Source organism: Solanum stenotomum, chromosome 5, assembly GCF_019186545.1.
Source record: "Solanum stenotomum isolate F172 chromosome 5, ASM1918654v1, whole genome shotgun sequence".
Lineage (NCBI taxonomy): Eukaryota > Viridiplantae > Streptophyta > Magnoliopsida > Solanales > Solanaceae > Solanum > Solanum stenotomum.
Genome location: NC_064286.1, coordinates 2021785 through 2042030, shown reverse-complemented (window position 1 = coordinate 2042030; position 20246 = coordinate 2021785). Strand labels below are relative to the sequence as shown.

The 20246-nt window shown below is 35.1% G+C and overlaps 3 protein-coding genes across 5 annotated transcripts; all 3 read left to right on the top strand.

Moving 5' to 3' along the window:
* The first annotated feature begins 693 nt into the window (after window positions 1-693).
* Window positions 694-4739, top strand: LOC125866369 (uncharacterized). Its single transcript, XM_049546730.1, has 6 exons — window positions 694-867; window positions 1375-1409; window positions 1499-1957; window positions 2716-3165; window positions 3483-3792; window positions 4280-4739. The coding sequence occupies exons 3-6, from the start codon at window positions 1553-1555 to the stop codon at window positions 4414-4416; spliced, it is 1302 nt and encodes a 433-aa protein (XP_049402687.1). The 5' UTR covers window positions 694-867; window positions 1375-1409; window positions 1499-1552; the 3' UTR covers window positions 4417-4739.
* Window positions 4740-6672: 1933 nt separating this feature from the next.
* LOC125865126 (EH domain-containing protein 1-like) lies at window positions 6673-13096 on the top strand. 3 transcript variants are annotated; one of them, XM_049545299.1, is made up of 16 exons: window positions 6673-6852; window positions 7052-7131; window positions 8160-8228; window positions 8321-8378; window positions 8959-9014; window positions 9088-9127; window positions 9246-9304; window positions 10088-10201; window positions 10341-10443; window positions 10542-10591; window positions 11017-11145; window positions 11236-11487; window positions 11578-11657; window positions 12201-12327; window positions 12529-12672; window positions 12856-13096. In XM_049545299.1, exons 1-16 carry the CDS (start codon window positions 6768-6770, stop codon window positions 13039-13041), a joined length of 1632 nt encoding a protein of 543 aa, XP_049401256.1. In that variant the 5' UTR covers window positions 6673-6767; the 3' UTR covers window positions 13042-13096. The 3 variants fall into 3 exon arrangements, with proteins under 3 accessions (XP_049401256.1, XP_049401258.1, XP_049401257.1); XM_049545301.1 differs by lacking the exon at window positions 6673-6852 and having other exon boundaries at window positions 7051-7131; window positions 8295-8378; XM_049545300.1 differs by lacking the exon at window positions 6673-6852 and having other exon boundaries at window positions 7059-7131; window positions 8295-8378; window positions 8979-9014.
* Window positions 13097-14140: 1044 nt separating this feature from the next.
* Window positions 14141-19978, top strand: LOC125865729 (transcription initiation factor TFIID subunit 6-like). The gene is made up of 12 exons (XM_049545958.1): window positions 14141-14542; window positions 14735-14821; window positions 15040-15141; window positions 15236-15344; window positions 15605-15708; window positions 15785-15922; window positions 16007-16102; window positions 16505-16629; window positions 16945-17077; window positions 17182-17307; window positions 17466-17577; window positions 19512-19978. Exons 1-12 carry the CDS (start codon window positions 14417-14419, stop codon window positions 19892-19894), a joined length of 1641 nt encoding a protein of 546 aa, XP_049401915.1. The 5' UTR covers window positions 14141-14416; the 3' UTR covers window positions 19895-19978.
* Window positions 19979-20246: the final 268 nt, after the last annotated feature.

Sequence of the window (20246 nt, the reverse complement as noted above, 5' to 3'; positions counted from 1 at the left end):
TTTAAACACATGACATATGCGTATTGATTTAATATAAGCATCCGATGCAAATAATTTTTTACAAGCAAGTCATGGAGAGAATCCTCTCTTTCACTCCAATCACCCCATCATTTTGTGCCATTGGAATCAAACACTATAGAGTTTCACTTGTGGAGTTTAAAACTTCATGATAGTAGCTATTTAGTAAAGACAAAAGTCGAAAATGAGCAATCAAAGAGACAGATGCAATACTGTAACATTGAGTTAATTATCTGAACCAATACTTTCTATGTGACATAAATATGTGTAACGATTCATTCTGACTTGGATAAATTTTGGACATATTTTAACTGGTTCAAATTTAATCTAATATATCGATTTGCCACCTTAATACATAATTTACTAAACCCAAAATAATTATTCTTTTACTTTTAACAAAGTGAACGTATACACTAGTAGAAAAACTATATAACTAAACTTGTTAATAGTATTATTATTATATATATAATATATATTCCAAACTAATTTAAGAAGTAAAAATCTCATTGATTGGAAGAATCCAGAACCATTATGCATAATATTAACTTTCCATTATAAAAGGATACTACACTCACTGTCTTCTCTATAAGTTTCCATTGCCTTTTTCTTCTTCTTTTTGCTTTTAAAAAATTTATTCCTTTCTTCTCCTCACATAAAGCAACCATCTACTTTTTCTGCCATCCTGCACTTCCCTTTCTTCCCAATCTCCATCACCAAGATCAACTTACTGTCTTCGACGAAAAATTATATTATATAAATACGAAAAAGTATATAAACTATTGAAGCACAAATTCTAGTGCAGCACAAAGGAATTCAAAAATTGCTTTAGATTACATACTCGAATCTCAGGTATGACATTCTATTTCTTTTTGTAATAATCATAGCCTTTGAATTATGCGCATTACGATTAATTTTGTGAGATATTTATTATCTTCCCTCACCATATATATCAGGTAACTATGAACTTGTTTGAATTAAGTTATTCTAAATCAAAAGAATTTTTAAACACTTTTATAGTATTTGAATAAAATAAAAAATCTTTTTAAACACTTATTTATAAGTCAAAATAATAAAAAACAAAGGTCATAGTTTAGAATTCCTAACTTGTTACGGGTTATGCTTATAAAAAATAGGCTATAAGCTCATTCAGGCTTGATATCTACCAAGTCATTTAATGAAATACTTGTTACCTTCATAAACATAAATACTAAATAACTCTATCGATCAAAATGCACTTTTTGCATTTTTCGGGCTATATATTTTAGGATAAACTCAATTGTTATTATTAATGTATATTAACTTGAAATTATTATAGATATTCATAACTTCATAATTTGGTACTTCTCATTATTACAGGTACCATTAACTCTGTCCAGGTATAATTTAAACAGGTATGATCCTCTTATATACTTTGTAAATTTCTCGTATGAATTTCTAGCTCCGCCATTTCTCATTTACTATAAACTTGTCTGAAACACAGTTCAATTTTCTTCAGGCAAAAAAAAACTGAGATACACAAAACTTCTTGTACAAAATGTGTGACATCAAGAAGGAAAGTTTACTTAACAAAAACAAGGGAATTGAAAGAACAGTATCAAATGCCTATGACGAATTACGAAGTTTCAGAACATGGTTGAAATGGATGTGTGTGGATCAATCCAACGCGTTTTCCGCTTGTCTCTCTTGGTTTGTTTTCATACTGTTAGCTGTAATTGTCCCTTGCCTTTCGCATTTTCTTCTGGCAAGGGACGATAGTGATGCTGCACACAGTCGTCCATATGACAACGTTGTGCAGCTATCACTTAGCAGTGTTGCTGCTTTGTCATTTGTTTGTCTTTCTCAGTTTGTTAAGAAATATGGGCTGAGAAGGTTTTTATTCCTTGATAAGCTTTGTGATGAGAGTGAAACAGTTAGAAGAGGCTACACTGAACAGCTCAATGTAAGCCTTCTCTTTTTCTTTCCGAGTTTAAGTTTTATGCACTGATAGTGAATATATATTTGTATTATTAACTCACTTGTTAGGTAATTAGACGTAAATCTCGTGATATTTATAACTCCCTCTTGAGTTGTTCAAACTCTTCAAAAATGCCAACGGGTGTGTATTGGATCCTTCTTTAAACATCCAATAGGAGTGCGGTGTCATTTTTGGAGAGTCCGAGCAACATAGACTTCTTTTGTCCCAATTTATGTGTCACCTTTCCTTTTAAGGTCGTCCTGAAAAGAATGTCACATTTCAATAATTAGAAACAATTCAACTTTCAAATTCCCTTTTTTTACCCTTAATGAAATGATTTATAACCTTACTAATATCTAAGGTTTATTTTAGGTCACAAGTTTCTTAAATATCGTATCAAGTCAAATAATGTCATATAGATTGGGACGGAGGGGTACTTGATAATCTCGTAAAGATGGTAAGAATTTCATCCTAAGGACTATGCACATAGCTTAAGACTTTGATTTGACTTTTATATTGATGGGAAAAAAATAATGGAGAAAACATCAAATGAAAGATTAAGATTTTGAAATAGTTAAATGAATTCTTGAAAGTCTTGATGAATACAACTGAAAATGTTATTAGTGGAATTGCATTCAGATTATTTGAGACATTTCGAAATAGAAAGAGTACTGTTTATATAAGTTGAAAAAATGGAGTATTGATCAACTTTGATGTAATAATAACTTCTTCTCAATATGCAGAGTTCACTAAAGATCTTATTCATATTTGTCTTGCCATGTTTTGCTGTTGAATGCGCGTACAAGATTTGGTGGTACAGTTCGGGTGGTACACGAATCCCCTTCTTGGGCAACGTCATTGTGAGTGACACTGTCGCGTGCATTCTAGAGCTGAGTTCTTGGCTTTACAGGACAGTCGTGTTCTTCCTAGTCTGCATACTTTTCCGGTTGATATGTTACCTTCAAATTCTCCGACTACAAGATTTTGCTCAGGTGTTTCACGTGGATTCTGATGTTGAATCAGTGTTGAGAGAGCACCTGAGAATTAGGAGGCACTTGAGGATCATTAGCCATAGGTACCGGTCATTCATCTTGTGGGCATTGATGTTCGTTACAGCAAGCCAATTCGCGTCCCTTCTCATGACCACACGCTCAACTGCAGATCTTCATATCTACGAAAGTGGTGAACTCGCGGTATGTCTAATAAGCATTCTTATTTGATTTTTTTACAAATGGGGGCAGGGGAAGGAGATTACAAGGTGGTGAATCGAACCATTACAAACAAAGTGAAAGTTCAGGTAGCCAAATTTGTGGTTAAAGTCGGTCAGTCTTTCATTCCTTCTTAAAATTCGTGCTCATTCAAACACCGTCATATGACATGAAACCAATGGAGTACCTATTATGATTCTTATCCAAGATGATTGACCCCTAGTTCATCCAGCCGATCCTTATCCTGAATAGTCATTTTGTTGCTGTTACTCGTGATTAAATGTTGTCGTCTTAATATGCAGCTCTGCTCTGTCAGCCTTCTCGCCGGGCTGATGATACTGTTGCGAAGTGCAACCAGAATTACACACAAGGCTCAATCCGTTACGTGCCTTGCAGCCAAGTGGCACGTATGTGCAACGATAGATTCATTTGATTCGACTGAGGCTGATACACCAATTACTCGAGCGACCTCTGACCACGTCTTTCCTGTATGTTCTGAAGGATCATCTGATGCTGATGATGTCGGAGATGAAGAAGACGAGTTGGACAATACGAAATTTGTCCATGCATATGCCTATAGCACAATTTCATTCCAGAAAAGACAGGCATTAGGTATGATATGCTGGTTAAAACTGTTTTCCTTATTCCTTCCCTTGAGAAATGAGCACTAATATTATTGCGAGTTTAACTTATATGCACTGACAATCAGTAGTGGAGCTAGAATATTTATAATTTTTTGACGAAGGAGTTCAGATGAATCCCTTGTGCCCTCTAACTACGCCCATGCTGACAATATATAATAATTTTTCTCCATAACAACTGTGTTAAAATCTTCACACAGTAAAATTTTATCCTATTACAATAAAGTTTTGGCGTAAATGGTAAAGTTGTTGCCATGTGACCAGGAGGTCACGGGTTCGAGAAATGCAGAGTAAGACTGTGTACAATAAACCCTTGTGGTCTGGCCCTTTATCCGACCCCACACATAGTGGGAGCCTAGTGCACCGGACTGATCTTTCAATATTAAGTTTGTAATATTGCATAGCTACTTAGCTAGGATTATTCTAATGATACTTTATTTTGACAAATCTGTTTGCAGTGACATATTTTGAGAACAATAGAGCAGGAGTAACAATTTATGGATTCATGCTGGATAGAAGTTCTATTCACACCATATTTGGGTTAGAATTATCACTAGTTCTCTGGTTGCTTGGGAAAACCATTGGCATTTCTTGAATTATTATTAGCTACATGTTATGTTGCTTGGATTTGACACACACCTGACGATATTTTTGAAGAGTCCTAACAACATAGTCAGTCAAAAACGGACTTTTTGACTTGTCCAATCGTTGGAGTTTAAAGATATCAAAAAATGAGAAAGATGGATGAAGTTTACCAAACACAATTTACAAGTTTGTCAATCCATTTTCTCCTGGTGCTAGCCTCAGGGCTCCGGTTCATTCTTCTTCATTTAATCATTTTGTTGTGTTGTTCTGATCATAGGTCCGTCGCCTTCTTAAAAGGCGAGCTATTTAATTGATTGTTCAACTTTTATATCATTTATGATATCATTTTTTTTATTTCTAAATTAAATAACTTATCAAGATGGATTGTAGTTCTGATGCCACCTTCAATGGAGTTATTTGAGGAAATATGTGGTTATGTCATGTTACTTCTGGTTTTTGTGTATATTAATATGATTTAATTTACTTCTACCACATGACATATTTCCAATAGGACACATGATGACAACATGAAAAAAAAAAGATGAAGGCAGTCTCGAGTTCGATTTTTAGGAATTAAAAAGTTTCGGACTTTTCAATATGTCTTATATATACTAAATTCAAATTATTTGAACGTCAAAATGCATATCAAATAGGTTAACATTGAAAATAAATAAAATTAAGATAGCATTGACATATTCAAAAAAAGATTTAACTTATATGCAAATATCCCAAAGTATATCACATTTACTTTAGTTTAAGTAATTAATATACATCATTAATCCCAATATTTATACAATTTTTACAAAACATAAACTCTTTTTTTCCATATCTTTTTTCCTTTTCTTAATTTTTATTTTATTTTAAGGTAGGCCTCAATTTATCTCATTTTGTTTTTTTTTCTTTCCTCCTTTATTTTCTCCTTGTGCCTTCATCTCTTCCAGTAAGATCAGCCATGCAGATTTGATTTCTCTCATTTTAAAATTTTTTTTTCTTCATATTTTCATCATAAACTCTGTCTTTTTCCTCTCATTAATTTGATACAAAAAACAAATATACAAGAGGAGAAAGCATAGAGAAATTAGAGAGCAAGAACAAATTATATATAAGCCATTTCAACACAATTCTTTCATATTGAAACCCTAAAGGCTTCATCTTTGTAAGTATTGATGATTTATTTTTTTATTTAATCATCTGATTTTCAAAATTCACCGACTCAATTAATTTAGATTCGAGCTATGTTAGGCCCGGCCCATTCAAGAGGAAAGCCTTTTACTAGGATTTTTTTTTCATTTCTGGGGCTCGAATTTTGTATTATTAAGAATGAAAAGATTTCATTCATTCCATGCATCCATGCATGATTTCATCCTTACCAATTTTTCTCTCCATGTTTTTTTATGATTCATGAAAACAAAACATCAAAAAATCTGAATACATTGTTGTTTAGATTTTTTCTTACAACTATACCGGGGGGGGGGGCGGGGGGGGGGGCTTGACCGTGAAAATTATTCACTTTTTCCATGAATAATTTTTTACTTTATTTGATTCATTGTGAAATTTGAAAAAAAAAAAAAGTTTTTGTTTTTATAGTGAAAAATGATATTTGAAAATTGGTTTGACCATGAATACAAATTAGAGTTGTTTTTGACTTTTTGTAAGTAATTTGGAGGAAAAAAGTGGAAACACCTTTTTGTTGTTTTTCAAATTCTTGAAAATTCTGGAATTCAACTTCAAGTTGAAGTTCAGAATTTTATGGCCAAACGTGTTTTCCGAAAAGTAAATTGTTTTAATACTCTCCAATCTACATTTCAGAAAAGCTATTCAACTAACACCTTCTATTGATCTAAATTATTGAATTGTCATTCTATTACTTAAATTCATTATTTATCTACTTAATCACATTTGATTTTGATATTCTTTAGAAAAAGTATGCTTTTTATAATTTACATTTTTATGTCCTGATAATGTATTTGCATAGTTTGTTTCATGGATACATGGATTTTCTTTTTATGGACAATGATGAGACTTTAACAAAAGACTTTTGCTTGCTGTTATACCATATTCGATTAGAGTTTAACTTATACACCTCGATAACGTAAAAAACTTTTACACTAGCTATCAAGTCGCAAATATATATATCCATTGTAAATATAACCAAATAATGTAGGCATTTCTTTTTATCATCTTCGATATATTAGTTAAGCTCATTCTCTTAACTATGTGATCCATGATGCATTTAAAAAAAAAAACTTAATTATGTAATTTTCAGCAATGGTAGGACAAACTAAGTTGGATCTTCCCTTAAAAAATGAAAATGTGCTAGCTTGTTCAAAAGCATAACAATCAACTTGGCTTCAGTGAAGAATGGAGTTTGATACTTATCCCATCAATCGTTGCTCCAAAAGGAACGAGAAGATTTATCAAGAATGGTTTAGTTCTGCTGATTCGGGTTTGTTCTCTCTCTCTCTCTCGCACGTGTGATCTCATCATTCTTCTTATTTAAATATGTGAATGTGGATATGAATCCATAATTTAAATTTAAACGGTTCGACTTTCAAGAGTTATTTAGAATTGAAACACAGTGTATTTTAAATTATGAGTTTTAAATGCTTCAAGTTTAACATTTGTTGAATTTAATGGTATCACAGATGGAGATGGACGTCTCATAGGAAAGGATGCCACCAGCTTCCTTGCAATGTCAAACTTGCCTCGTGAAGATCTCAAGCAGGTTCTTCTTTCTGTGCATAATTATTTTCAAACAAACCCTTCACTTCTTTGGTGTTTCTTTGTAATATTTTTAGTACTATTAATCGTTGCACTTCTATAACTCCGTATTAGGGTGGTAACCAAAATTCTGGCTCCGCAGCTTCCTCAAGATATCATTTAGGTTATTTTTAATGTGTTCTAAATGATTATTGGTTGTTCAATAATTTTCCATCTTGAATCATTTTTATGACCTTAACTAGTTCATCTTCATGTTGTATAGTCTGTTGTTGAACTAATGTACTGTTCATTTTATTGAGGCAATAGCTTCGTTCCCATAACTGATATGCTGACAACCATCTTGGAATGTAACTGCTTTTCGTTTATGTGATATGCTAATCCCCAACCCATAGGCTTTTGTCCTCCTCTTAACAGAGTTTCTTTGCCAGTTGGATCATAATTAGCCAAATGCATGCCATATTATCACTTTCCAGCATCTAAGTATCACATAAAAGATCAGAATGGTAACTCATTAGTAGCCTTTCTCTCCTCTGTTTGCACCTAAAAAAAAGACAACTCAATGCACTAAGCTCCCGCTGGACCAACATTTACGTTGTCGAAATGAGAGGCTATCTCCAAGGCCATAACCTGTGAGTAGGAGGTCAAGGGTTCAAGCCGTGGAAATAGCCTCTAGCAATATTTGGTTCTGAAATGAGTCCTTCTCTCGTTTGCCTGCTAAAATTAAATTTCGCGAATCTATGTTTTCTATCTTTCAATAGGATGTCAACTGCTTGTATGTATTTGAAAGCCTCGAGATGACTTGCACGAAAAATTCTTCTTAGGTTTGTTTTGAGGCTGACCTTTTAGTTATTTGAGAGATTGTTACAGCACGCCAGGCTAAATATCATTTGATTATGTGTAGCCTAATAGTTGTTTTTGACTTATATATGACCTTTTGTTACGACTATGAAGCTGATGCACTATTACTGTACCTTTTTATTCATTTAATACCTATGTCTAATCAAATCGTTTTACTTCTATGTTTTTCCGAAGGTGTGGGCAGTTGCAGATTCCAAACGGCAAGGATATCTTGGTTTTAAAGAGTTTATAACTGCAATGCAGGTACTAGCTCTTTGTGTGGACTCTCATTCACCTTTAATAGTTAATTTTCTTCCCTATAAACTGCAGATCATTCTTTGCATTTCACTATGTAGTTGGTCTCTTTGGCTCAAGCTGGCCATGCTGTGACAAGTGATTTCTCAAATGCTGACGGTAAGTTATGCAGCTTCAACAATAACCATACAGTATGCTAGTAATGTCAGTTGTCACATGACTGCTACTACAAAAATAACTACAGCTCAGTTCCAAACAAGTTGTGTTCAGCTATATGAATCCTCACTTCTCCATTTAAGCTCAACTCATGATAATATCGTACCAAATAGAAGTAAAATGTGAAAAATATGTAAATATGTAATTAATAGTAATGATAATATTTGAAGTTCTCTAATAGACTAAAGCCAGTTCCCAACATCTTTTTCTTCCTTTGTGCATTTAGAGGTCTTTCATGTGATTTTAGGTCTACCAGTCCCCCTTCAACGCCTTCACTCACCATAGTTTACCTATGGGCCAGTACATCTGTAGGTCGACACACGATGTGACCAAAACTGTCTCAAGCGACTTTCTCTTATTTTATCCTCAATGTGTGCTAAAATTGCACCTTCTGGCGAATGTGGTTAATTTTTAATCTGAAATTTGTTGATTGTTCGTTATGGCATGTATTGGCTTTCTTTGGCAAGCAGAATTTGTTATCTTATACTGGTCTTATAATTAGAACAATTTCAATCCAATGCAGTTGACTTCGAGAATTTACAGCCACCTACAATGGAAGGTCTGGACGGACTTCTCGCTGTAAGTATGCCAGCTAGATTCATTTTTTTCTTTTACCATCTATTGCTTAACTGTTATTTCAAATGGTTTACAGAAGAAGAAGCGCGTGGCCAAATGGGTACCTGACAGTAATGGTAATGTTACTTCAGTAAATACAATAAGATTTCTATTTCTATTTGTTTACATTCTTGGGAAATTGGGAAGGGGGAGTGAATGGAGTCTCTGCATCTAACTAATTGAATTGCGAAGCAGGCAGTCTTACGCTATCTTCCCGTGCTAATTGGTTTTCATCGTCAAAATCTGCAAAGAAGGTGAGTGTGGTACCACCAATCTATTTCTTCTATCGTGTTGATTTTGCATTTAATCTGCATGAATTTCAAGAGACTATAAGATTTTTGAGACAACTTTCTTCCTCGTGATTTTAGATTTACTCGTCCTATTTTAACACCTTCAATCACCTTAGTTTCACATGACAAGTGCGTCTACAGTTCGAAATAGGATGTGGCCAAACCATCTCAAGGATCTTCTCTCATTTTATCTCTGTGTCCTATAAACGCTCAAATATTGCCTGTTCTTGCTTAAGTAATGCACTTTTCAGATGCTCGTCTGTTGTAACTTCCGAAGATTAACTTTGTTCAAATGATTCTGTTTGTTTTGCATCAGATGCAATGGTTTCATATTTTAGCTGTATATGTGGTATCCTTTTCTAGAAGGAGTACCTTTCTACACTATCTTCATTCCAAACTACGTGACAAACTTCTGTTAGGCAATGTCTTAAGATGATCGACAAACTTATAAACTATAATTATATTCTATATAACTTTCACAGTGTACAAGTGGGACTTCATTTGATAATTACAATTTAAACATGACGGCATGTACTCCCTATGAAGCTAACTTGTGAAAAATTATCGTGGTCCTCGTCTGTCAATGAAAACTGTTCTTTGCTTTGATATCATAAGCTATCTGTTGAAATTATTGCATGGAAATGTCCTTTTCCCAAACTGTCCCGAACACATCCTATAGCATTCCATTGGCATGTATTTTTGTTTTGCTCCTGGAGTGATGCTTGGTCCTTTTCATTTGCCTTTCAGGTCCCTTCAAACTATGTCACATCAATAATCGATGGACTGAAGAAATTGTACGCCAAAAAACTAAAGCCACTGGAAGTTGCATATCACTACAGTGATTTTGTCTCTCCTATATTGGTAGGTGTAGCATTTCAGTTTAGCTATCCTTATTAAACAAATAGGAAAATATCTTAAATTCCGTTATTGGTATCATGATGACGGATTGACGGTGATGCATATGGATGAATTAACCTCTTTATTCTTCTATGTTTGGCAGGCAAATAGTGATTTTGATGCCAAACCAATGGTGATGCTTTTGGGTCAATACTCCACTGGCAAAACAACCTTCATTAAGCATTTACTCAGATCCAGCTATCCAGGTTAGCAAAAATGATTCTTGGCGTAACTGGTAGGTCCCGGGTTTGAGCTATGGAAACAACCTCTTGGTGCTCATTTTGTGATTCTTTTATGTCCATAGGTGCTCATATTGGACCGGAGCCTACAACAGACAGATTTGTTGTCGTCATGGTACTTTTACTTATCTGATTTGTACTGACAACTTTGTTCACTCGCTTATTATCCTTCTTGGTATGGTGCCGAGTAGAAGAAAACTTGTACTGTACTGAAATTCAAAGTTTTTTGTTAAAAGTTGTCCCAGAAATAGTAGCTGCTTACTTTAGACGATGTTTTCTGATTCTATAACAGGACTACTATATTTACTATAATTAAAAGTACTAAATCATTTGTTTGGCAATTGTTCACTTTAACCAGAGGCAGATTCAGGACTTGAAGTTTATGCGTTCCTACATGGACCCCAAGTTAATATACTGTTATAATTGAGTTCACCATCAAATATTTATAGATATTTAGTGGATTTTTTAGTACGTATACATGATTTGGGAAAAAAATATTGGGTTCACGTGGATTCATAAGTTACACTGTGTATTATACAGAATGGACCTGATGAAAGAAGTATCCCAGGGAACACAATTGCTGTTCAAGCAGATATGCCATTTAGTGGTTTGACAACTTTTGGAACGGCATTTTTGTCAAAGTTTGAATGTTCTCAAATGCCTCATCCTGTGAGTATCTCTTTGTTAATCGTACTGTAAATGAAAACAATTTTTTTACATAGAAACTGAATGATTTCCTTCTCTTTCATGTTGAAAAAGCTGTTAGAGAATATCACATTTGTTGATACACCCGGAGTGTTATCAGGGGAAAAGCAACGAACACAGAGGAGCTATGAATTTACGGGGGTGACATCCTGGTTTGCTGCTAAATGTGATCTCATTCTGCTTTTATTTGATCCTCACAAACTTGATATTAGCGATGAATTCAAACGTGTGATTGCATCTCTTCAAGGACACGACGATAAGATTCGTGTGGTATTGAACAAAGCTGACAAAGTTGATACCCAACAAGTAAGGCATATTATTTTCTTTTCTTCGTTCATGTTCACAACCTCTTTATAGACTGCTAAATTTTGTTTTCTTAATTGGTCCCCATTGCAGCTTATGAGGGTTTATGGAGCTTTGATGTGGTCTTTAGGGAAAGTTCAGAATACCCCTGAAGTATCACGTGTCTACATCGGGTATGATCTCTATATTTTCAATTAAAACATGATTGATTTCGATGGGAGATTATAGCAAACTAAATATGATTAAGTGGCACAAAATGATAATGTGAGATTTGGAGTCCCACATCGGTCGGTTTAAGGGTCATTTGGTCTCCTTATATCGTCTTGGACAATCTTCCCCTCATGAGCTAACCTTTTGGAGTTGAGTTAGGTCAAAAATCCGTTTCTTTACATAGTAGCAGAGTCAAGCCTACCCTTCTTGTATTGTCCATGGGGTATCCCACATTAGTCGGTTTAAGGATCATTTGGTCTCATTATATAGTCTTGGACAATCCTCCCCTCGGAGTTGGGTTAGGCCCAACATCAATTTACTCTTCAATAAAGTCTCCAAATTTAGTAGTGCAATGTGCATTTCATAGTTCTGTCTATTTGACTTCAGGATCATGAAGTCAGTCATCCAAAATGTTTCATTTTTATATGGAAAATAAGACGAAAAATTCTTTTCTTTTTGGAGTTCAACGTTTTGCGTAAACTCTGTGGATGTTTTGGCTTTTACAGATCATTTAATGACAGTCCTATAAATGAGGATCTCACAGGGCCTTTGGGGAAAGAACTTTTCGAGAAGGAGCAAGATGATCTCCTTACAGACCTGAAAAACATACCCAAAAAGGCTTGTGATCGCCGTGTAAGTTCACAATCTCTGAATGTGATCCTAAAATATTTTTTTGCTCATAAACTATGCTTCCGATTTGAGTTGAGCTTGCGGTCGGTGAGGTTTATATAGCTGATCCCAACTTATTTGGAACTGAGGCGCAATTATTGTTGTAAACTATGCTTCTGATTTTACATTAAACAAAGGATGAAAGTCAGGTTTTGTTGCGTACAGATAAATGAATTCGTAAAACGTGCTAGAGCTGCAAAGGTACATGCTTATATCATAAGTCACCTGAAAAAGGAGATGCCCGCTATGATGGGCAAATCTAAGACGCAGAAAAGACTGATCGATAACTTGGCTGATGAATTCGTAAAGGTATATGTCATCCCTTATTCACTAACTCTATATGAACTTATTAGTATGTTGCTCAGACTCTTCAAAAATGTCTGGATCTAAAACTAGTGCATTTTTGAAGGATCTGACATAGGTGCGATAACATTTTTGGAGAGTACGAGCAACATTAATCTATGTCTTTAATGTTATCATTCTTCCAAACAGATTCAAAAAGAACACCATCTACCAGCTGGGGATTTTCCAGATGTTGAACATTTTAGAGAAATTCTGAATGGTTATAACATTGACAAGTTTGAGAAATTGAAACCCAAGTTGATACAAGCTGTTGATGACATGCTTGGTTATGACATCCCTGAACTTCTCAAAAATTTCAAGAATCCATACGAGTAACTAGGTACACAAAGTACTGAGTTATATCTGCAGTGACGAAGCCAGAAATTTATACAAAGAGATTCAAATAATACTTATCACATGTAGGATTTGAACTTGTGACTCGAAGGCGACTTTTGCATCCTATTTACCACTACAATGTTTTCTTATGTCAAAAGGGATTCAACAGTTCACATATAACCAAAAATACTTGTTTTTACCCTATTTGTGCACTATGATTTTCCAATGAAGGAGGATTCAATTTAATCCTTTTCAAGAAGCTCCAGAGGCATCTTCCATTCATATCTATTTTGGTTTTTCCGCACCCTTTAGGTGTATAATATGGAATGTGGTTGTGTTCTTTTGATCATGACTAATTTTATTAAATTTATAATATTAATTATGAAAGAGTCTAAAATGCCATTGAATTATCGAATTTGGTACAAATATACCTATCGTTAACCTGTTGGCTCTAAATTAGCCTTGACTTCAATGTATGAGATCTAAATTGCCCCTAACTTTAACGGTGTACTTTGAAAATAAAAATAATAAATTTAATTATTACGTGACATGTCTTTATTGGTTGTTGTTAAAATTAATTTTAATTCACAACCCGTATCTGGACACACTAGAATATGATAAAGATAAAATAAGTAATATTGCAAACTAAAGTATATTTAAGAAATCAACTTTTAAACTAGTAAGATATATGTAAATTTCTAACGATAAATATGATACAATTGTTTGGGCTGGTGCGGGTTCCGCCCATCTGGGTCAACCCACTGTTGTACGAGTACAATTTGCATCAAGTAGCCAAGTTTACGTGTACTATTTAAGTCGTAGATTTCATTTTGTAGGTATCTATATTCACTAAAGAAAATGTCGGATTTTCATTAAATGAGTTCAAATAAGAGAAAGTAAACGCACAAAGAATTCAAATGAAGTTCAAAATTTATTATATATAGCTAAAATTTAATTTTATTATTATATAAATAATGTAATTTTTCACTGAACATAATTATCCTACCTGACTCTACCCACGTAAACGAAAGTTATACAGTTTGTAAATTTTGTCTAGGTTTTAAATATTGGTGCTCCGAGACTCTATCGTACCACTTGACCCGATTGCAACGACCCGTCGGGTCACTGTAGTGTCCTCGGCGAGACTGAGCATTGTAGCGTTTACGCTTTCTTACAATTTTCTCTCTCTACACTCCGCTTAGGTTTTAATCTCTCCATTCCATCGCCGCTCCGACGCCGCCGTCGTCCGCCGCTTCAGAGTTCCTGAGACGTAGCTGTGCTAGCAGTTACTCCTCGCCTGAAAAACTGACCGAAATCGCCGAATTTCTGAGTTCACAGCTGGATTTAACCTAGAGTAACCGGAGCTAGTAGAAAGATGAGTATAGTACCGAAAGAGACAATAGAAGTGATATCACAAAGTATAGGTGTAAGCAATTTGTCACCAGATGTCTTGCCTGCTCTCGCCGTCGATGTCGAATACCGCATTCGAGAGATTATGCAGGTAACTCCTTTTACACACACATAGTCTGTTTATACAAACAAAAACACACATTTCTTTTGGAATAACAAAACATGGATGGTTTGATCTTCGAGATTAATTTTGGAACATAGGCATGGTGAAGTTTTGACTCTTTTTTTTTTTGTTGAGGTTATTGCGCATGTAATTTGCATAAATTTTTGTATGATACTGTAGGAAGCTATTAAATGTATGCATCATTCGAAGAGAACTACGTTATCTACTGATGATGTAGATGCTGCCCTTAGCTTGAGAGGTGTAGAGGTACCTTTTCTGTTTTATACCAGCCTATGTTGCTCGGAATCTTCAAAAGTGTTGATGATTGTGTGTTGGATCCTCCAAAGGTAGTGCATTTTTGGAGGAGTCAACTCGGGGGCAGCAATATTTTTGGAGAGTCCAAACAACATATGCTATAGCTGATTTATCTAAGTTTGAAATTGTGGTGTAATTGGTTGTTCTTTTATGTCTGTTGTGTTGGGCAGCCAATTTATGGCTTTGCTTCAGGGGATCCGTTAAGGTTCAGGAGAGCGGCTGGACATAAAGATTTGTTCTACATTGAAGAGAAGGATGTAGAATTCAAAGATGTAAAGAAACTTTGATAAACGAGGTTTTAGCAGATTTAGCTTGTGAATTTATTGAAGTGATGTTCATAGTAAGTTGTCGCGTTTTGTGGTTTAGGTGATCGAAGCTCCTTTGCCGAAAGCACCGCTAGATGCTGCTGTTGTTGCCCATTGGTTAGCTATAGAAGGAGTACAACCTGCTATTCCTGAAAACCCTCTGCCTGAAGGTCCATATCTTGTTACAACCTTAACTGCAATTAGCTTGTCCGCATGTTTTAGTATTTGATTTTACCCTAGCCATCTGATTTTTTTGGTCATGCGTAGTGTTCTTTCCTACTGATTCCCATTCTCTTAGTTTGCCTCCTCCCTTGAATAATTTTCTTTTCCCCACAACTGCTACGAAATGAGGAGTATTCTTGTAGTATTAGTACTAGTAAAATTTGTATTTATTTTCAATATTCCAGACTAACAGATTAATTTATCACAGCCTTAGCCATGCTGTCTGATACTAGAAATACCGAGTATAAGGAGGATGGAGTTCCTGTTGATATTAAAGTACCTGTTAAGCATGTCCTATCGCGTGAGCTTCAGGTATAATTGTACCAAAATGTTTGTATCCTTTTTGCCCATATTTATCCTTATGCATCATTGTTCTTTTTTTTTGCAGCTCTATTATGAAAAAATTAAAGAGCTTACTGTAGATAGATCTAATCCCCTTCTCTTTAAAGAAGCTCTACGAAGCTTAGCAACAGACTCAGGGATTCATCCAGTAGTTCCTTACTTTACATATTTTATTTCTGATGAGGTAATTGTAGCCGATTTAAGCCCAGTTCATGCAACATTTGTGGGTGATGGACAAATGATCTAATGATAGTCTGTTACATGTCAGGTTTCTCGGAATTTGAACAATTTTCCTCTCCTTTTCGCTTTGATGCGGCTACTCTGGAGCCTTCTCCAGAATACACAAATACATATTGAACCATATGTGAGTCTATTGCTGATGTCTTGGTGTAACATACTTCTTACTCTAGAAAGTAGGTTTAGGATAATGTATAAAATTTTCTGTTGATGATTGGACTGGTTAAACTTTATTGTTTTTGAAATCACTTAAAAATAACAGTGGAAAAGGGGAGTACATATCTGTTGAGAAAAGAGAGGGTTTGATTGCATTAGTTAATTCATTTAATTTGAATAAGCTGTGTTAGTTTATTTTGTTCATTAAAGCAGTGTTATATACATAATGGATAACTAGGCTTTGGCTTCAACCACGCAGTTCGATTCATGGTGTTGTCTAATTTTTCCGTGGTTGATCTGATAATTTTCTCCTCCATGCGACTTTTTATTCTTTTTTCGAATAATTTAGTTATTTTGCCGAGTTTATCTCCAGCTGCACCAGTTGATGCCTTCTATAATGACATGCCTTGTTGCAAGAAGGTTGGGAAACAGATTATCTGACAATCATTGGGAACTTAGGGACTTCTCAGCAACGTTGGTTGCTTTAATATGCAAGAGGTAAGGATCACGCAGTTCTCACATTTGGAAGCTACAGAAAGAATGCATCTGCTTCATATGCTGTTACTTCTATGTTGATCAAGCTATTAGCTCCAACTGAATTTATCCTGTTACATGTTGGGCTTTTCTCCCTTTTCCTTGTTGCTGCCCCCATGAGAAGGTGGTTGTTTGCTAGTGCATGTTCTGTATAGTTGTTGGCAATTCGAACACATGTTTTTCTGTTTTGTGCTTTATAGACTGTATTGAACTTAATATTGGTAATAATTCCATCTTTATCAACTGGTGCTGTCTTGTTCACAAGTAAAACCTGTGTAGATATGGTCGTGTGTACCACAATCTCCAGTCACGTGTCACCAGTACTTTGCTGCATGCTTTTCTGGATCCAACTAAGGCGCTGCCACAACATTATGGAGCAATTCAAGGACTCGCAGCTCTTGGACCTGGTGTGGTATTTCCTTGTTCTCCCTGTTCTTCCTTTCCATCTTATTTGCTGCTACTAAATTTTGAAGTGTAAGCAACAATTGGTGATATATTCTAATTTTGTATGTATAGGTTCGCCTACTTGTGCTGCCAAATCTTGAGGCTTATTTGCAATTACTGGAACCCGAAATGCAGCCCGAGAAGCAAAAAAATGAAATGAAGAGGTTTGAAGCTTGGCGTGTATATGGAGCCTTGATGGTCAGTTGTCTTGAATGTTTAATGTGTCTTTCTTCATTATTTTGTCCAATCATTTCAATGTGATATTGAACACAGTGAAATGTGACTTCTCTAACTTTTATTGTTAGATATTTTGGCATTACTGCAGTTAGTCTCCTAATTATGTAATGGGTTCGCAGTGTGCTGCTGGTTTATGCATCTACGAGCGCTTCAAGTTGCTTCCAGCTTCACTATCTCCATCCACTCGCACATTCCTGAAGAGTAAATGGAAAGTCTCAACTACATTGTCGAGTATGTCCTGGTCTTTGCTTTACTTATTCTATTTTTTCCCATAAGGAATCTATAACTAGAGCTTGTAATTCTTTTTCCTTGTGAACTTTTCTGTATGCTGTTTATTAAATATGTTCTGCCTCTAGGAGTGTCAGTCAATATTGAAATGGTTCTAGATAGATATGATCTGTATGACAGATTTCCTAAATTATTCTCATTTTTCTTTGTGGATTATATATTGCGGCTTCTCCTTGCAGAATAATGTGGAGCAATTTAATGCTAAATGTTGGAGGCCAGTTTTTCTTTATATGATCTATTAGAACTCACGAGTCTTGTTATATATGTTTGTCCTACTAGTTTTGTGTTAAAAGTCGGGAATCCTTTTCCATGGATGTCTTCTTTGTCGTCTTCTTTGTCCAAATGCTTCGGTTAGAATATGAATAGGTATATACAATTCGACTTGAAATAGGAATAGTATATAGTTTCCTACTTGGTCAAGGATTGTATTGTAGTGTCTATAATAGGGTCTCTATATCTAATAATGTAGATGCACAATTCAATAATATTATTCTCCAATATTTTTCACATGATATCAGAGTCTCTACGATCTTGGTAGAAAATCAATGAGCTTTCACTGCCAGCGGGTGGCTATTACCCAAATATACCGTCTGGCCAATGATTATGTTAGCAAAAGTTGGGTCACCGTATATCTTTCATATGACTATTTTCTCATATCTAATTTGTGTAGCACCGTGCCATCATTTCGGTGACTACTTTCTCATATCTAATTTGTGTAGCATCGTGCCATCATTCCTGTGACTACTTTTTCATACCCAATTTGTGGAGCACCATGTCATCTTTTTGGTGACTACCTTTTTATATCTAATTTGCGTAGTATCATTTTTCCGGTGACTATTTTCTTATTTGGGTAGGTCATGTCATCATTTCGATCCTACTCATATAATTTTTCTTTTTCAGTAGGGTTATGTCGTCAATTCGACTCTAATAATTTTTATTTTTCAATAGGTTTGTGCCATCATTCCGACCCTACACATATAATTCTCTTTCTCAGTAGGGTCATGCCATTATTCCGATCCTACCCTTATAATTGTCTTTCTCAGTAGGATCGCGTCATCATTCCGACCTTACCCATATACTTTTATTTCTCAAATTGTGACCACTTTCAGTCATCAAATCTTATACTCTGACTCATGAACATATTTCGGTCCATTTTTCAGTTACTTTTTCTTGTTTAATATCGAATAATCTATTGATTCTAGATCCATATATTTATACTAGATTTTGAGCACTTTTTGGCGACTGTGCATTGTGAAGAAGTCTATATGGAGGACCCACCTAATTTTGTTGCTCAGGGGGAGTTTAGTAGCCTTGTATGTCGATTGTATAAGTCACTCTATGGTCCGAAACAATCTTTTGAAACTTGGTTTAGGAAGTTCAACACTGTAATTTAGGAATTAATCACTTTATGTTTTATTGACATTTTGCATCAAATCCAATATTGCATGAGAAGACTAAGCACATTGAGATTGACTATTAATTTTGTGAAGTCTAGTGTTCAACTTGCGGATATCTCACCAAACACTTCATCTGTCCTCATATTAATTACATTTGTAATAAGCTAGGTGCATATGACTTGTATGCACCAGCATAAGGGGGAGTGTTAGAATAGTAATAGCTATATACAATCTTACTTAAAATAGAAATAGGAATAAGAATAGTAATAGTAATAGAAGGATTGTATTTTAGTGTCTATAAATAGGGTCTCCATGTAATAATGTAGATACACAATTCAATAATATTCTTCTCCAATTTTTCTCACAGCTTCAACTTACATATCTTCTGCAATATTTTATCATTTCATCTTTGAATGTATCACTTCTATCATTGCCTCTTGATTTTGTCTCGACAAACACTTACAAAAAGAAAATGTCTAGGCAAACGCAAAGCAAGCTTGGACAACATGATGACCCAGCCTCCACCCAAGAGATTAATGACAGATGGCCCAATAAGTTCAATGACGGCAAATTCTCTGCCAGTAAGCACACAAGGACCAGCTGTTGGATATGCTGTAACCCCTAGGGTTACAGAAACTGGTGTATCTTCAGCATCACATGGTTTGCAGCACAACGAGAATATGCTGAGAACCATTGGTAGAAGGGATATGACTGCTGGTCAAGGTCAAAAAACATCGGTTCCACTTGATCAGGCCTGGAAGGAAGATCTGGATGCTGTGCGGTTGTTGCCATCTCTGTTTGAATGTTTTGGTGAAAGGATGTTTTCCTTTACCCCTTCACCTGAGTTGTCTTTCTTTTTGTGATCCTTGTGAATGGGACAGTGGAAGTGAATATCAACTGCATTCGTTCACCTTTTTGGGTACATGACTATTTATGTAATATATGTTGTATCTTCTCCTTGAGGATGCATCAAGTGTGTTGTTGAAATGGCTTTGGCTCTGTCGTAGAAATGTACAATGTTGTCTTACATTCATATAACTCTTTTAGACCATTTGCATCTTTGACAAATTTTTGGCCTTCAGGAATATGACATTCACACATGGACCCTAAATTCCATTTGCCCTGAAATTCGACGATCCATCCCAAATGGTTCTATATCATGACTGACGTAACATTATTTTTTTGGGCGTTTTGAAGTCTTGAAACGCAAATTCA

What these genes read in the sequence shown, in the direction of transcription:
- LOC125866369 (XM_049546730.1), top strand. Translation starts at nt 1,553, where the DNA reads ATGTGTGACATCAAGAAGGAAAGTTTACTTAACAAAAACAAGGGAATT. An exon ending in GCTACACTGAACAGCTCAAT is followed by an intron (nt 1,958 to 2,715) that starts GTAAGCCTTCTC and finishes CTCAATATGCAG; the next exon opens with AGTTCACTAAAGATCTTATT. An exon ending in CCAGAAAAGACAGGCATTAG is followed by an intron (nt 3,793 to 4,279) that starts GTATGATATGCT and finishes ATCTGTTTGCAG; the next exon opens with TGACATATTTTGAGAACAAT.
- LOC125865126 (XM_049545299.1), top strand. Translation starts at nt 6,768, where the DNA reads ATGGAGTTTGATACTTATCCCATCAATCGTTGCTCCAAAAGGAACGAG. An exon ending in GTTTAGTTCTGCTGATTCGG is followed by an intron (nt 6,853 to 7,051) that starts GTTTGTTCTCTC and finishes ATGGTATCACAG; the next exon opens with ATGGAGATGGACGTCTCATA. An exon ending in GTCTGGACGGACTTCTCGCT is followed by an intron (nt 9,015 to 9,087) that starts GTAAGTATGCCA and finishes AATGGTTTACAG; the next exon opens with AAGAAGAAGCGCGTGGCCAA.
- LOC125865729 (XM_049545958.1), top strand. Translation starts at nt 14,417, where the DNA reads ATGAGTATAGTACCGAAAGAGACAATAGAAGTGATATCACAAAGTATA. An exon ending in AGGATGTAGAATTCAAAGAT is followed by an intron (nt 15,142 to 15,235) that starts GTAAAGAAACTT and finishes TTTGTGGTTTAG; the next exon opens with GTGATCGAAGCTCCTTTGCC. An exon ending in AAATACATATTGAACCATAT is followed by an intron (nt 16,103 to 16,504) that starts GTGAGTCTATTG and finishes GTTTATCTCCAG; the next exon opens with CTGCACCAGTTGATGCCTTC.